This window comes from Phaethon aethereus (genome assembly GCF_964289735.1).
Source record: "Phaethon aethereus genome assembly, chromosome: 16".
Taxonomy (NCBI): domain Eukaryota; kingdom Metazoa; phylum Chordata; class Aves; order Phaethontiformes; family Phaethontidae; genus Phaethon; species Phaethon aethereus.
The window spans coordinates 11121863-11139145 of record NC_138592.1 but is presented as its reverse complement, the minus strand read 5'-3'; the positions used below and the strand labels follow the sequence as shown (position 1 = coordinate 11139145).

At 53.2% G+C, this 17283-nt stretch overlaps 1 protein-coding gene across 2 annotated transcripts; it reads right to left on the bottom strand.

Moving 5' to 3' along the window:
• Positions 1 to 1025: 1025 nt before the first annotated feature.
• PABPC1L (poly(A) binding protein cytoplasmic 1 like) lies at positions 1026 to 11885 on the bottom strand (the record flags this gene model as incomplete). Of its 2 annotated transcripts, none has more annotated exons than XM_082007419.1 (14): positions 1026 to 1109; positions 1920 to 2050; positions 2951 to 3044; positions 3418 to 3557; positions 4911 to 5039; positions 5324 to 5414; positions 5947 to 6213; positions 7147 to 7242; positions 7820 to 7957; positions 8226 to 8320; positions 9167 to 9306; positions 10070 to 10185; positions 10696 to 10889; positions 11693 to 11885. In XM_082007419.1, the coding sequence occupies 14 exons, from the start codon at positions 11883 to 11885 to the stop codon at positions 1026 to 1028; spliced, it is 1908 nt and encodes a 635-aa protein (XP_081863545.1). The 2 variants fall into 2 exon arrangements, with proteins under 2 accessions (XP_081863545.1, XP_081863546.1); XM_082007420.1 differs by having other exon boundaries at positions 4911 to 5036.
• Between the last annotated feature and the right edge of the window lie 5398 nt (positions 11886 to 17283).

The following is a 17283-nucleotide window of genomic DNA, read 5'->3' as shown; positions in this document are numbered from 1 at the left end:
TTTTTGTCTTTCTGCAAAGGGAACTAACCCATGCTTTGGGGGTGAAAGCATCAGTTCTTTATTCATGTCAGCTACAGGAACAAATAAAACTACAGAGCCAAATAAATTCACTAAAAATGGTGATTCATCAGCACTTGTAGTTTCCTGGGCAACTGAACCAGGCTGGGTTCCACACTACATTTCACAAGATGCTTTCAGTAGCAAGAAGATAATTAACATGGGGATTTTTTTACAGGTGCAGGAAGAAGCAATTCTGCAAGGTTCACAACACACACACACCAAAAAAAAAAAAAATAGGATGGGATGTTGAAGACAAGCCAGGGTCACTGTACAGGCATGATTCCAAAAGCACAGTGGGCTTGCTGCTGCTGTTCTTCAAAGGCAATGTTGTCAGAGCTTGCTCCCAGTCCTGAAGTCTACAAGAAAACCCAAAGAGCTCACATATACAATTTTCAACTGCTAAGGGAACAATTTAATCCAGATGAGAATTCACCTGAACTTGAATTGACACACAGTTTCCTTGCAATCACAAGTCAAGAAAATATTATCTTCAAAGGGGTACGTGAGAGTCTGAATTGCTTGTTAATGGGTCTCTCCCACCTGCAACAGCAGGGCCAGCTCTCCTGCTCAAGCCCACACAGGACCGCCAGCATTTTATAGGGCGGTCTACTGACAAAGTTCTGCAAAAGCCACTGGGAAATCCCAGGAAAGATTGTGCCAGTCCCCACTCGACCTACAGAAAAGCAAGGTCCTTTCCCATTCTCCTCCCTGGTTGCACAGTCATTGCCCTTGTGAACATAGAAAAGCCACACAGAACCACGTCTCTGCAGTACAATTAAGTATGGAAAATGGGGGATGTGATTTAAGAAGTGGAATGTTACAGTCAAAGACACTTACATTGCTCACCCAGCCATACTTGGTCTGGACAAGAAACCAAATCCCCAGTTTCAGAGTCAGAAACCAGAGACCCTGAGCACAACACGCACGTGCCAACGCTTGCAGCAGCTCCCTGCACCTACCCGGAGTCACTGCAGGAAAGCCGCGGCGCTGCTCTTGTGGGAAGTCTCGGTAGCCTGGTGCGCTTGGAGAACAGCAACTGCTTCCTCGATCTTGCAACAGAGAGCACAAAGTGGGGGAGAAGTTGTGTTGCTCCAACATCGGAGCACACTGCACAAGAAATGCAATGTTCCAGGTCCTGTCCTCCACACAGACCCACTTCCAAGAGGTAAAGGACTTTAATAATTATAAAATCCAACTCTGCTGCTTCTGCAGGAGACTAATCGGCTCACAGGCCTCTTCCCTAGGAAAATGCTGGTGCATCTCCTTTTCTATAGGAGTCAGAACTGTCCAGAGAGAAATCAAACTTCTCCATAGGTGGAGCTACCTGACACTGCGTGGCAGAGCCCGTGTTCCTTCAGAAATATGTCAGTGAAAGGGTGAAAGCAAATCCTGCCTCCAAGGAGCAACAAGGAGATGCAGTCAATTCACTGCAACCGCTTTCATGGAACCAAAGTTAAATGTTCACTGGGATTAAGGAGGAAACTGAAGACATGCTTCAGAGAGGCAGCGTTTATCTGGTTTCTATTCTCAAGAAAGAGCATTTCCCCCTCTTCTTCCGGGGAGCAACATCCACCCTGCATTTCCCCTCTCACTTCCCAGCCACCACCAAACCACTTGGCCCTTTTTGCTGAAGGCAGGCAGGCGTTCAGGTGCTGGGTGCAGTGCCATCAACCCAGGGCCCCTTCTGCTTATTTTTCACTTCAAAAAAAAACCAAGCCACAAACAAAAAGCATCTACTTGCTTTTCCCACAGCTATCAACATCCTTGGCCCATCTTCTGGGCCACAATCACCCTTCCCTGCAGCAGCGGGTAGCTAGCCCTTTGAGATGTGATTTGTTTGGGCATCAAGTGCCTCCTACCTTGGAGTGCAGGGAGTCAGGAGACTCCAGGAGCAGCAGCAGCTCAGAGTTGTCTATCTCCAGCAGCATCCCCGTGATCTTGCCGGCCAGTGAGGGATGCATCGCGTGGATCAGAGGGTAGAGGCGCTCACCTGCTCCAAACACCAGGGAGGACATCACCACTATGCAAGACCTCCAGCATTTTCAAACCCAGCGCAAACCTCCTGCCCTCCCTGCTCTGTCCTTTCAACTGAAAAGGATACAAGGGTGGTGATGGTGGGAAAGAGTAATAAAAAAACCCCCCAACAACCACTGCTCACAAGCAAACCTACTCCAGCATGTCACTGCAGCAGTGTTTGCAGGCAAAATGCTCCCTGTCCCACTGCAGCACCCCCACACAACGGGGAGAATTAGCCCTACCTACCAGGCTGCTTCCCAGGAAGGAAAGCCATATGAGGAACCAGGCGTGGAGGAGGAAAGCCACCTTTGACTGGCCAGAGACAACGCTGATCGCCCTCCCCCTGCCATCCCATCCTCCAGCATGCAGATTATTTCACTGCCAGATTCCCCACCGCAGTTTTGCAAGGGTGCCTCAGCCCTGTGCATACACCTCCCTCTTCCCTCCCCAAATTAGTCTGCTCCCAGCCCTCCCTTGGGCAGAGCTGACTTGAACTCCCATGGCCACCAAGCTCTTCATCAGCGCCCGAGAGCGGTGATGCAGGACAGCTCAGAGTTCAGGAGAATCGCAAATGCCCTGGTGCAGCCTGGCAGCACGAGCAGGATGGAGTTCTGCTTCTCCTGCAGCGCTTCGCCAGATGCTGTCTCACTGCCAGGCAGCTAATATGGACAGGGAGTGGTTTTGTTGCTTCCATACCCTTCCAACACAGCCTGGATTACTTTTTTTTTTTTTAAAGTAGCATAATATCAGAGCAATCCCACAAAGGCTTACAGCTTCTCCTAGCAGCTACATTTTCCCCAGTGCATGCAAGGCTGCATGCCCTCGCATGCACGCACAGCCAGACCTACTTCAGCAGGGCAGCCGTGACACCCACCTATCATTTGCTTCTGCTCCTGAGGAGGGGCTGCTGCAAGCACGGATGCCGTCAGCGGCTCCTGCCCCTGGACATGCACAGCAGGTTCTCCCACCTGGAGAAAAAAAAAAAAAAAAAGAAAAAAAAAGAAGAGCAGCAGTCAAAGGCTGGAAGCGATGTGCGAGTTACCTGGCTTGCAGGAACGGTGCTGGACCCCGAATGCAGCAGGGCATTTCACCTTTCCCAGACGCTGATGCAGTCTCTGGCATTGCCTGCTTGTATCCAAATGCCGGCTTCCAGGAAAGCCAGAGCCAGGCATGGCTACTGGATCCACAGCCCCAGTTACCCCAGCAGCCCCAAAGGAAAGGTCCCCATAGCACCAATCATAAACAGAGCCATGGGCTGCTTGGAGCCAGTGGCCGCATTAACCCAGGACTGATGCATATTGCAGTGGCCATGCCGAAGCCAGGAGCCCACAGAGCAGTTACCTGCGGGGCCACCACCGTTGGCATGTGCCCCATCGACTGGACGTTCCTGACGGCCGAGGAGTACTTGTACTGCGGGGTGCCCCGCGGCAGGGTGGGCGAGGAGGGCACCCGAGTGCTGACCGTCTGCGTCCCGATGTTGGCTGCAATGGGGGCAGGAATGTTTGAGAGGAGGACCCCGTTAAACGCACGCTTCTGCTGAGGAGGCTGAACCCACAAGGGCAGTGTGCTCAGCCCGAGGGCCTGAAAAATCCGCCCATGGGCTCAAAGCAGTCCCCAGGTCAAAGGCAGTTTCCCCAGGACAGGCAGGGCACTGCTATCCTGCCCACCGGGCTGGGGTTGCCCAGTTTTGTGCAGAGGGCAGGAGAGCTGGTGAAGGCACCTATGCCTCATTGTCTGTCCTCCAGAAACACCCATCTGTGTCAGCAACCGGAGGACGGGGACAGCACCGAGGCGGGTGGGCTGCAAGAGCAAGTGCCCCCAGCTCACCCTGGCTCCCTTCCTGCAGGGAGGCAGGGGCAGAGGAATGAGAGGACAAGGGCAAAAGTAGAGGGGACAAACCAAAGACAGCCCTCCTGGTCCCCCTTCTCGTTTCAGTGATAAGAGACTCAACACCAAAGACCACCTTGGGTAAATCACACAAAGCCCTGAGGGTTGTAGGTAAACACTGCCCCACCAGACAGTCCCATGTTTAAGGGGACCTCAGACCTTTACCAGCTCACCAGGTGGGCACCTTCCACCCTGGATTACTTCTGCCTCTCCTCAGAGCCTGTCTATGGAGGAGAGGGCAACACTGCGAGCCTCGGCAAGCATCCTCCTCTTCCTCACTCACACGAAAGGCAGAGGGGTGATGGGACAGACATGAGGTTGGAGCACTCTCAGGGTAAGGAATGCTCTGGGCACCGCATGCGGGACAGCAGCTCGGTCACCAGCCCTGCAGGAGCACAGATGTGTCACGCTGGCAAGGCAGAGGGGACACCCTGGCACACAGGGACAGCCTCAGCACAGCCAGGCGCTGGGGATGACAGCAAGGTCCTGTTCTTGGGCCACAGCTCCAAACACCTCTGACACAAGAGTGTTTTACTGGGAGCTTGGCCTTGGCAGCAGTTCAGCTAGAGCTGGTGAGAACCTCTGCTTCTGCCCAAGAGGTCCTTCCCAACCTCCACCTTGGTGTGAGCACTAAGCCTAGGGTGCCGTGGCTGCATCATCATAATCTTTAATGAACATATACAAAGAGCAACAGCCGGCAAGACCAATCTGCATATCAGAGACCTGTCCCATTACCTGAAAGACCACAACTTTCCCCAAAAGTTACACACTAATTTACTACAGACACTGCTCCAGTCCCATCACATCCAAGGGCACCATCCAGACTCCTCCACGAGCTATCCCACAAACCAATCCACCTTTGGAGGCAGACCCAAGCTCGCAGCCAGCAGCCTTGCCAATGTGCGACTGCTACGGTGACGTCCGAGGCGGGTCCTTCCCCCACTCACCCACTCTCTGGGCCTGGGGGGCCACGCGGGGCACTTGGGTGGAGGCCTGTCTCATGGTGCTGACATTGGACAGCAGGCGCCGGGGCGGCGCGGCAGCCCTCAGGACTGGGGTAGCTGTGGGATATGCTGCTGTAGAGACAAAGCATAATTAATAAAGCTTCTTGATAGCAAAGGCATGGAAGGAGACATGGAGGGGAGTGACCGGGGTTGGGGAAGCTCAGGAGCACCTCACCTCTGGCATCAACCCCAATGTCTCATCCCCCAGTGCCCATCACCATCAACCCTGTAGCAAAATCCCACACACTTCTCCAGACAACAGCCCTGCTGTGGTTTGTGCTGCTTTTAGAGACCCTCAGTCCCCAACCAAGACCAGCTTGTGCCTTGAGCCCCCGGGCAGAGGCAGGCTGACTCACGGGGAGGCCGGGAGGGCTGCGCACTCCAGCGAGTGGCAGGACGGACTGGGACAGCTGGGCTGGGGCTGTAGAAGGTAGCTCTGGTTTGCGGCTAGGAAAGAAGAACACGTTATCCAAGATGACTTGGGAGCTGAGCCGAGCCAGATCTAACCTGGAGCATCTCAGCGGCCGCTGCATGCGGAACAAGCAAGCCAAAACCACGCTCTGCAGTGTGTCAGAGCACTTTAAAGATTGACCTCCAGTCCTGCAGCCTCTGCAGCCTCCAGCAGCTCCACTTATCTCCTCCCCGTGAACTTTTGCGCCTCTACAACCCTTCTCTCTCCCCTCCTTTCATCAAGGAGCTTGTTCTCCATGCTCATATCCTCCCACCAAAGTCCTCCTTGGTTCTCTCCTCTGGGGAACAGTTGGTGGCTACTTGCCAGGAGCACCTGCACCCCACCAGTGTTTTGGCAAGCCCTGCCACTTAAGCAGAAGCCCAGCGCTGATCCCACACCAGTGTGTGCTCAGGTCTGCGCAAACTGGAGGTACATAAGCTCCTCAGCCTGACTGCTACCGCCCCCTCCTCCAGCCCAGAGTACATTTGGGTCCCCGTGCGAGGTTCCCACTGGGGAGCGGGGACTCACCTGGGGGATAGGGGGTAGGAAGTACCCTGGGGGGGGCTGGAAGGAGCCCAGAAGAGGGCCGGGCAGGGCCCTCATGGTAGCTAATCTCTGCATGTACTGGTTGGTGAGGATTGCTTTCCGCTCCTCTTTCCTTTGAGCGAGCGCGACGTAGAGAGGCTTGGTGCTGACGATCCTCCCGTTCATTTCTGTCACGGCCTTGGTAGCCTCTTCTGGGGAGGAAAAACATACAAAGCCAAACCCTTTGCTGTGGCCACCCTCTGTCATCACCTAAAATTGGATTAGAACAAGACAGCTAAGTCCACAGATCACCGCAGCACCAACAAAGCACGGCGCAGGGAGGGAGGTGTGTGCACGTGGGACCTGCTGGCCACGGGCACCCCATTGCAGCCCTCATGTCCAGGGTGGGACAGATGGGGCTGCACCCATGGGGCTCCACAGAGAGGTTTCTCTGGGAAAGGGGAGGTTTTGCTTGGGCAAAACCAGTAGGTTTGGGAAACGAAGATAGCAGAGTCTGGGACAGCCCAAGATCTGCAGCCTGTGATCTTCCAGGGGGTCTGTGCCTCAGCCCCACAGGGCCCATGGACCAGCAATGCTCCGGTGCGTAATGCCGCAGGAGCCAGCAAGGGCTGGGGATCAGTGGGACACCATGCCCTGCCCGAGGGCCAGGCAGCATCTGTCCCCAGCAGCTGGCAGGTTACAGGTATCCAATCTTAAAGCCAGACCATCCCTCTGCACCCGTACGCACAGCCTTCAGGAGAAGCTTGACACCAGTCCTGGGGGCAAGACTGACACTTCTAATGTTTTTCCAAAGGGCAAAATGCCAGCCTGTCAGCCAGGCAAACCCCACTCTCCCCAGAGGGAGGAGGCTTTTGGTCATTCCCATTTGTATCAGTGTCACACTGGCCCCAAACCGCAGAGCAGCTGTGCAATATTCAGAATGATGTGGCTTTGCGGTCCCATACTCTGCACCTCACGGGGACTGAGGTAACTCAGCAAAGCTACAAAATATTTGCTGAATCAATTTGCTGTCCCCCAGGACAGCATGGGGTACCAGTGGCATGTCCTTCACGCTTGGCTTGAGATACAAGCCAACAGCAGGGAACAGCAACTTAACAGGATGATAATCCCGACCCATTTCCCAGGGCTGAGCACACCAGCCAGCCGATCCCAGGACCCCCAGTGACAGCCCTGGTCCCTCACCTTGGCGCTGGTGATGGTGCCGTAGGGAGAGAACTCCTTCCTCAGCCTCTCATCATCTATCCCATCGTCCAGGTTCTTCACATACAGGTTCACTCCCTGCAAACAAGCAAAATAGCAGCTTGGCCTCCGGGGTCCCAAAGTTTACAGCAGCTTTTCAAGCTGGATGTGTGTTTCACCAGCAGCTCAGATGGAGGGTGGGACATCCCCCAAACACATCCTCTCCAGAGCTGCCATGGGACCAGTGGAGAGGAGCCAGGACCACACGTGTGCTCTGCTCAGAGGCAAGACACCCCAAGTGAAGAGGGCACCCAGACCATTGCTATGAAGCTGCTCCAAGACACCAGGAAGCCACCTCATTTCCAAACGAATATTTTAAATTTCCAGAAAAGAGCAGACCAGTTTGTTCACCGGCCAACATCATCCTGGGTTTAGATCTTTCTCCTCTTTCCCGATACTGCTCCCAGTATCAGGAAAGATATGGCGTTTTCCAGTATGCCTTTTCCAGGCAGTGACTGGACCCCTGTCTGGGTCTTTTTTTAATTGCAGAAGGGACGCAGCACACTGATCTGCTCCGGAGAGCACTGTGCTATCCCCAAGGTGAGGATGTTCCTGGATGTTCAGGGCATGTTCCCAGTGCAGCCCAGCAGGACAGGGCATCCCACTCTCCCCTTACCTGGTACCTGCTCACTCGCTCCTGCTTGATCTGATCAAATTTCCGCTTCAACTCACTCTGGCGCTCGAGCCGCTTCTGGGCTCGGCCCACGTACACCATCCGCCCATTGATCTCCTTCCCGTTCATGTCGGCCACCGCCTGCCAGCGGAGAGAAGGGCTCTGAGTGCTGCAGAAAGCCAACAGCCACAGCTCTACTCTTCACCCACCACCCCTACAGCGAGCAAAACCACCCCTGGGCGAGGGCAGGGAAGCAGTTCTGCTCCCCTTGGCCAGGTCCTTCCCTGTCCAGGTCCAGGCAGCCTGCCAGTGCCAGCACCCAGGCAAGCACAAAGCCGGGGTGAGGTGGAAACATCAGCAGGCAACAAGCTGGGGGCTGACAGCAGATGGGCAGCGAGGAGCCTCTTGCCTTTTGGGCTTCTTCGTGCTTCTCAAAGTTGACAAACCCGAAGCCCTTCGAGCGGCCAGTGTTGTCCATCATGACTTTGACACTCAGCGTCTTTCCTGCAAGAGGAAAGGAGAGTATCCAACTGAAGAAGGGGCGCCCACTGAGGGGGTGCCGCCACCATGCAGCATGGTGCTCAGGCGCTACCATGAGAAGCCAGTCCAGCGAGGAGACTGGACAGCCATGGCAGGGTGGAAGAGCCAAACAGGAAGACAGACAGCAGGATCCCCGCTGTGAGGCAGGAATGGGAGGCTGCATGAGGGCGATCCCTCCCACCCCGGATGCTGCTCTCATTTCTCTTGGCTTTTCAGTTTCTCCAGCTAGCACACTAAGTTCCTTTGGCCAGAAGTTCTCACCTCCTTTACTATGAACACATATATTGGGTTCGTATGAAGGGTATTCACAAGTTATCTGTGGTAACACTGGCCTGGCATGGACAGTACAGTCTGCGACTTGCCACAACACCAAACCATGTCGTAAGAGGCATCCTCCAGTAATGGACTAAATTGAAAAGCCTTTTTTTGCTTTAAATTCAGACTCGGCATCTCTTATTCCCAGGGCTTCTATAACCAGACAGCACACTGGTTTCAATACAATGAAATAAAAAACCTAACAAAACAAAAAAACCCCACATTTGTTACCCAAGAAAATAAAAACCCCTTTTTTTTTTTTTTTAGGAGAGCACCTAATACAAGTTATCCTCCATCAGTGCAGGAAAGCACATGTAATGTCCTGACGATTTAAGCCACTGCAGTCCTTTGCTGAGGTGGTATTTAAGCAAGTCAGACCCCATCAAGAGAAGGGGCTCAGTATTCCAATCAAGCATTCCCCCCAGCTTCCTCTGCAGTTGCCCCAACTCCAGTTTATCAGACATGAGGATATTTTGCTTCAACAACTGTACTCACCAAACTGGGAGAATATTTCCCGCAGTCTGTCATCATCCATGTCATCCCCAAAGTTTTTGATGTAGACGTTGGTGAACTCCATTGCCCTAGCTCCAAACTCTGCCTCGCGCTCTTTTCGGGATTTGAAATGGCCAACAAACCTGCAGGAAGCAAGGACAGGGACACAAAACCCTCTGTGTCCTCTGCAGAGGGAAGATGGACACAGGCACATCTGGCTCAGTACAGGCCAAGAGCGACCCCGTCACCTCAGGCAGTGCTTTACTCACCCGTAAACCCACCATGTGTTTCACATCCAGCAACTTCAGCATGTCCCACCCAGGTGTTTCCCTACCCAGACCCCACATGGCACTACTGAAACGGGGACAGAGCTACCACAGAGCGCAGCCCCATGCTGGGGGTGTCACCCCACAGACCTCAAAAGACCCCAAGGGATGCTGCCAACTCTCTTCCTCGAAGGTATCCCCAAGCCCCTTGGGCAGCTGCTTGCCTCTACGGAGAGAGGACTGTAGAGAATAAGGTGATGCAATGCAAGCAGAGAGCTGAAGAACAACAAAAGCTCTTCCTGCCCAGATTATCTGATGCCAACAGCCGAAATCGAGGCCCAGCCCTGCTTTGTGGGCACTCGTTACACCGCCTCAGCAATAAAACACAGCCCAGGGTTGGGCTTCTTCCCCACCGTCAGGAACGGCTCCAAACCACTATCGCACTTCCACCAGCATCGACCACGAGTGACTCACTGCCCTGGAGAGCAGCGGAGCTGCTGTGCCCAGCAGGGACGGATGGGGAGATGGGAGAAAGACAGCAGCAGGAGGTGGCAGCCCGAGCAGGGCAGGCGTTTGCTCCTGGGCATGCACCGAGGACCAAGTGCAGAGCCGAGGAGACACTCTCCTCTCCGGCACTTACACCTTCCGGTCGTTGAGCAACATCCCATTCATGGTCTCGATGGCCCGAGTCGCTGCCTCATGAGTCTCAAAGTGAACAAAGCCATAGCCACGGGATCCATTTTCATCACAAACCACCTACAAACACAGAACAAGGAAGAAAAAAAAAAAACAGACAGACACCGGTTTTCTCCACACTTGCACACAAGTAAGTCACAGGAAAACCCTTCCTTTTTTTCAGGGGCATTTACCCTCCATGACATCCCACTCCCACTGCATCTGAGCTGCGTTGGGGTGTTGGCAGCAGGTCAGGGAGCCAGGCAAGCACAGGACCAGACACTCAGTGCTTTATATGATGCCCAACAGCTCGTGGCTCACTGAGACCCGAGTGTCATTGATGCACTGAGCTCAGACAGGACAGCACACATCCCTGTGCGGGCACTGGGAAGGAGGGGCACATGGGGGAAAGCCCTCATTCCCAAGAGAAACACAGTAGAGTCCTTTGGCTTCAAAGCAGGTGGGAATTTAGAGGAAACTTTGTAGGAAGCAGAACAAGAAAGTGAACTTCAGCTGGCTGGAGCACGCTGATGAGAACATGGGGCAGCTCTGCAGCAAGCTCTTTCCTGCAGGGCCCGTGGGCGCGTGTACCTTGCACGACAGGATGTTTCCAAAGGCAGAGAAAGTGTCGTACAGGGCTTTGTTATCAATGGAGTCGTCCAGGTTCTTGATGAAGACGTTTCCGACCCCCGACTTCCGGAGCCCGGGGTCCCGCTGGGACCACATGATGCGGATGGGACGGCCTTTGATCACCTCGAAGTTCATGGTGTCCAGGGCTCGCTCAGCTGGCAAAGAAGTGAACACGGGGAGAGAGGAAGGTAACGTACAGATCCCACTCACATCCTACAGCAGCTGAGATGGGCACAGGAATCAGCGATACTGTCAGACAGGGGCTCATTAACCTAAACGAGACCAGCAGCTCTGCCTCCCAGGGCAGCAGGGCCAGGCAGGGGCTGCTCTCCTCTCCTCCCCTCCAGCCAAAACACTCCTTCCTTTTTAATTTTCTTTTTTCCTCTACAAAGCATGTCTGACTCCCACGGGATCATTCATTTCACTGCAAGCTCCAATCTGGCAGATGCCCAACTCATTTACCTAGTAAGGATTTTGGTCTCCAGGGCAACTAACCCAGCACCTTCCCATCACTGCTGCCTTGCTCCAGCATGAAGCGCCTGTCGGGTACCACGCCATGCAGCGCTGCATCACTGCAATGTCTGCCAGCTGGCTGCCCCAGGGAAGGGCAGAATGGGTTTTGCTGCCCTTCTCCATCAGTTCACGGAAGGAGGAAACTCTTGCAAGCCACGTTCCTCCTCCCATATAAGCCCAAAGCCCAGATGCTGTATCCTCTCCCAGTCTCTAAGCAGAGATAGGGGTGGGAGGGGTCAGCTCCTCAGCCACGGAAGAGAAGAGAGAAGATTGGGAATAGTTACAATCAAAACCCAGGAGTAGCAGAATATTGCCAAGCCACAACAGCTGAGACATCCCCTCAAACAACTGCTCCCCCCGTCTCCACAGCCTGCCCTTCCTTCTCTAGCACACCCCAGGCCCCCATTGTGAGGAGCTCCTCGGGGCTGTGTTACAGAGAGCGTACCATCCACAGGCTGCTGGAAGTTTATGTAGGCATAGCCCAGCGATCGGCGCGTGGCAACGTCCCGGCAGACTCGGATGGACATGATGGGCCCAGCAGGTGAGAACTTCTCGTAGAGCATGGCTTCAGTCACGTCTGGGTGGAGGTCCCCCACATAGAGGGAGGCTAACGGGTAGCCAGGGCCGCTGGCGTTCATGGTCAACCACAAAGCTCAGCTGTGGAGGAATACAGACCCAAGGATGCAGAGTGTGGGTTTCAGATCACATGCAGCAACCACAGATCCACACTGGGGCTGGCCCCATGGCACCAGTGCAAGCCGTGCCCTTCCCACCAGCAGTGGTAGGACAGGGAATGCCCCAAGGATGCAGCAGTTCCCAAATTTTTCAGGGACATTTCAATGTTGGTGCAAAAGCCAAGCTAGAGCAATCTGAATGTCACAGCCTCCACACACCTGGAGACCAGCCAGAGGAACACAACACACTGCACGTACCAATTTGTTCCTTTAAACACTCAAAGCCCAAAGAGAAATAAAATGGAATTTAATTCCTCAGAAAATAAACAGCCCTTCCCCACCAGAGACTTCCATTTTAATTCCTCCTCCACAGCTCTCTCCAGCTGGCTGCTCAGCCAGAGCAAACCCGAGGAGCATGCGTTTGCTCGGATGCACAGACCAGCCCTGCCAGGGATGCGGCTCCCCACGAGCAGCCCTGCAGCCCGCGCTGCTGCGGCCGGCACTCCCAGCAACCGTCTCCATCTCCAACAAGGCAAACACAGGATTTTAGCCAGCCCTTCCCAGAAAAAACAAGCCTCAGCTTGCTGACGAGGCCCCTGAAGCAGGAAAAGCGATGCTCTGTTTCTGACTGCTTTCAGTTGGGTATAAAGTTGTGCATGAAGATGTCCGTCACTGCTTCGGACCATCGAGGTTACTGCCCAGGAAAACAGAAGTGCAGCTTCTGCCCTAAAAGCTTCTAAGCCCATCTTTGGGGCTCTTACCTCACAGCTCAAAAGACCCGAGACACGTGCTAAGATACCCTATGAACATCCAAAATAAACGCAGAGGAGAGGCGCGTTAAAATATCCCTCAGCCAAAGGCAAGTCACCACCGAGGGCAGAAGATGGAAGAGCCACGCATCAGCTCCGTGAGACAGCCCTGCTCCTCATGCAGCCCAGATGCGCCCCCCAAAGCCCTCCCAGCAACGCCGACAGCAAATAAATGCAGGCTGGCGGAGCAAACACCGCATCTCCCCGCAGATGGCGGGGATGAAGGGAATTAAGAAACGAGAAGGCCCAGCCGGAGCGGCCAGGGCCCAGCCGAGGCCGGGCGCAGGGCCAGGCGGGAGCCAGCCGAGGCGCGGTGCAGCCCGGCCGCCGGGCTCCGGCTCCCGCGCCCGTCAAAGGCCCACGCACCGCCGGAGCAGGGGCCGAGCGGGCGGAGGGGCGAGCTGCCCGGCCCCGCTCCGCCGGCGGGGACCACCGGCCGGGCACGGGGGGACACCCCTCCCCGCCCCGGGAAGGGACCGCCCTGGCCGGCCCGGCCCCGCACTCACGCCGAGCACCGCGGCGGGCTGGGCTGTGCGGGCAACACAAGGCCCCTCCCGCCCGCCTCTTCCCGCCGCGGCGCCGGGGGCGGGCCGGGCCCCCGCCTCCTCCGCCCCGCCCCGCCCCGGTGGCCGGCGACCCCGCGGGCCGGGCCGGGTCGGGCGGCGGCTGCCCCGCGGTCGCTCCCAGCCCCGCCGAGCTCCCGGGTTTAGGCAGAGCGCCGGCCCTTGCAATTCCTAATTTTGCTGCCCACGCAGCCAGGGCAGCTGCGGGCTTTCCGCGCGTCTTCTCAAACGCGGGAGGGTAACGGTGCTGCGGGTGGGGCACTGGGGCTCCCTCCCACCCACGCTTTTTAGGAAATCACCTGCCAGTTCTGGGAGGTAATCCCCGAAGTTCAGAAATCCCGGCAGCAGCCGAGAAGAGGCAGCAGCTCGGTGCGTCTAAGGGCCCTTGTCACTAGACACACAAACCCCCTCAACACCCCACTGAGACCCACGGGGTGCGGAACCCGGCCTCTGCCACCGCCTTTCACCAGGATGACCCACGAGCATTGCTTAAAGGTCACCTTCACCCACAGAGATCACACCCCAGCTGGCCTGGACGTACGTGTACAAGGGGATGATTCATCATCAAACAACTCGCTGTGCCGCTGAAACGCTGGATGGGAAACGCTGGATGGGAACCACAGGAGCCGGGGGCAGCGGCCGTGCTGCGCCCCGGTCGCCGGCACCTCCATGTTTCAGCCGGGCTCGCTGCTCACAGCCACGCTGCCTCTGCTGCAGCGCTTGTAAGAGGGAAGCTAGTGCAGCAGGACGAGCATCTCACGTTGGCTTCAGCTGAACCCGCCTGCTGGATTTCATGAAAAAAGGCAATTCCTCTGCTGCCACGGAGTCCTTGAACGCTGCTCAGGAGGCACGCGGGCCTGCGCCAGGCAGCACGCACCGTGCAGCAGCACGGTCCCACACATGAAGGCAAAACCAACGCAAGCATGGATGCTCAGCTCCACCCCGTGCCGCACTCTCAGAAGGATCAGCTGTGGTGCAGATCAGGAGAAACTTGACCTTCCCAAAAGCCTTCTGGTGGTTTCCCACACTGAACCGCCTCACCCACAGGTCAGATGAGCATCAGTGCCAGAATAAGAAGCCGCAGCAGCACCAATTCGATCAGTTTAAACACGTGGAGTACATCTGGACTCTCACTGTGGCTGGGCCAGCTGGAGTGCCCTTTCCCCCAAAAATATGTAATTACTTGAAAAATTAAGATACTCACTGCTGCAGACCAGTCTCCTAGGCTCATAATTTCCCCCAAGAGAGACAGTAAGGATGTGAGACATCATTTGAAAGAACTGAGGCAGGACAAGTGCTCTACGAACAGGAGCAGCTAGCAGGACCCAGGATTTTTTCTTCTTGAGCTGACAGTGTCATCAGCATGAGTCAGACTGGGAGTGAGCGTACGCTATAAAATCATTTAAGAGCAGGTATGTCTACAAAGGCTGAAGAAAATGACAAAGTAGCAATAATTACAGATATACCAGAGGTACGGCCGTCTACAGCCACAGCACAGGACAGGTTAGTGCTTGATCAGCAGCTAGTTAGATTTTGGCCTAAGGCCTTCGCAGTGGTCAGTCAGAAGCAGCTGAGCACAGAGCACACTTCTGTGTCATCTCACTGCAGGAGCAAGAGGCTCCGAGAGCCAGAAGGACACTTGCTTTGGCCCCCACCAACCTCCTCGCTCTCTCTTCAAGCCCTCTATTTCCAGGAAGACACCTCCACTTGCACTTAAAAAGTGCATTTGCACTCCCAGTGTTGCTTTTGCACACCTCTAGCTGAGAAGAGCGGAGTCCACTGGCACATATGCAGGTTATGGTTCACTAGTACAGCCCGGGTGTGCAAACAGATAATTGATAGAGAGCCAGCTGAAGAGCTAACCCTGCGTTGACAAGTCTGCATTTAAAAGATTCCCTGAGGAAAAAACCTTTAAATGTAACCAGCAGAGTTTTCTCACGTACGGTGTGCTCACCCATAAAATATGCAATGACTCATAGCAAGTTAAATAGATATTTATAATCGCATTTCTTTTAAGTCCTGTGATGACAATGTATTAAGTATGACCCCAACAAAAATGAAGAGAACCAGTGTTCTCTAGTAATCTGGGAGGGTGTGGGGGGAAGCCTCTCTGCAAATGAGTAATTAAATATTTGTACCATTTGGAAACCATGAATCAACTCACACAATCCAAGACCTGTGCATTTAACAAAAGTGGTGATTTTACTACCACAAGTTTTTTGCCACTAGTACGGCAAAGATAACAAACACAAACAACTGATAAAATTTTTTTTTATTATTCACTTTTGAATTCTTTTACACTTTCCTGATTATTTTGTGTAAGGTGAAACTAGAACTGTTTAAAAGACATACACAAATCTAGTACATCAATAACCAGGTATTTCTTTTTGCTATACTATTCTCACAACCACGTGTGTGCTAGGCAATATAACCGTCACAGAAGCAAACTTTAGGCAGAATACTGGTCAGTAAAAACAAAGCGAAAAGAGCTACCAGATATACAGACAGGCTCGGTTCCACATTCACTACTGCATTTATCAAGCGCCAAGTATTAACTGCACAATTTGTTCAGCTAGTAGAGGGGAGTTTTAAAATCAGTGCATGAAATTCTCTTCAGCAGACAGATGGACAGACAAACAGATGGATCCTATACCTAAGTGGAATGTGAAGGTAGGGGGATGATACCGGGAGACTGATAGGTGACTATTCCTAATCTTTTCCACTGCATTATTCACGCAACTCTTACTAGGTTTTATTTAATGGGACATGTTTGAAACATAACTAGGTGAGGATGTTTGGAGCTCAAATATTAAAAGTTACAAGCATTACAAATGTGTAGGTCTGCATTCCAGTAAAGGGGAAATCCTGAATATTTGAGCCAGATCCTGGTACTACCAAAAAATGGCAGACAAGAGCTGAAGACTGAAACAGCACTGGCAGCTCTCAAACATACCAGAAAGAAACCTGTCCTTGGCAAACTCAGGTCTCACCCACCATCCTGACATCACCCAGAGTCAAAGAAAGGATGACGCGTATATGGGAGTCCAAAATTGCTTTAATGGATTTTAAACAGGTGTCAAGGGTGTCAAGAAGGTCAAGGATGAACAGAGTCCAATGGGAGAAAAACTTCTGTAAAGTGAACTTAAAAGATGGCTCAGCAGATTACTTAAGAAATTTTCAGGATAAATTCAAAATGGGAATACCATGGAGATTTCAATTCACCTAAGAGTAAAGCAATGCGAAAGTGGCAGATCACTTTATGGTATCATCCGAACTAATAAGGCCATTCAAAAAATTGAATCTTCTCCTATTGCAAGTCCATGGTAGTGAACCAAGAATTCTCACTACTGAAGAATATCTAAGGTATAACTAGGTAAGTTATTGCTGTGGGAAGGGGCTTAGTCATGCGTGTCGTATGAGCATGAAAGCACTTTTAGACGTCAAATCCCAGTTATTTGCCAGTGTAAAGAGTTTGGAAATCAAGCTGCTAACTCCCCCATTACCCTCCTCCCCAAAACAAACCCCATCCCCAGAAAGATAGGATTGACAAAGTGAGCTTTTGACTGAAAGCGGTGCTGCAGACTTGGTTACAAATGTCTACAGAGTGTGCCTGTTAAACTAATTCATAGCAGTGTTACTAACTGGAATGCCATACATTGGATTGTTTTCCTTCCATGCCCCAGTGTCACAATAGAATCTCTATAACTTTCTGTACAACTTTACAACAGAATTGTACTTCGACTATTTTGGTGCCAAATTAAGCTCGCCAGAGTTACATAATTGATGTCTACTTTTCTACCAATACGAGTTTTGTAAAGTCAATTGCAATCACAAAACCCATAATCACAGTGTTCAGTTAAAAATATAAACACGGTAATCATAACTGTAAATGTTCATAATAGGAAAGTTCGGAATGCCATTGTAATAACCGACCTCCGCTTTAAGTACACAAAACACCAACCAACCGTTTTTACCCCACAGACAGTTTTT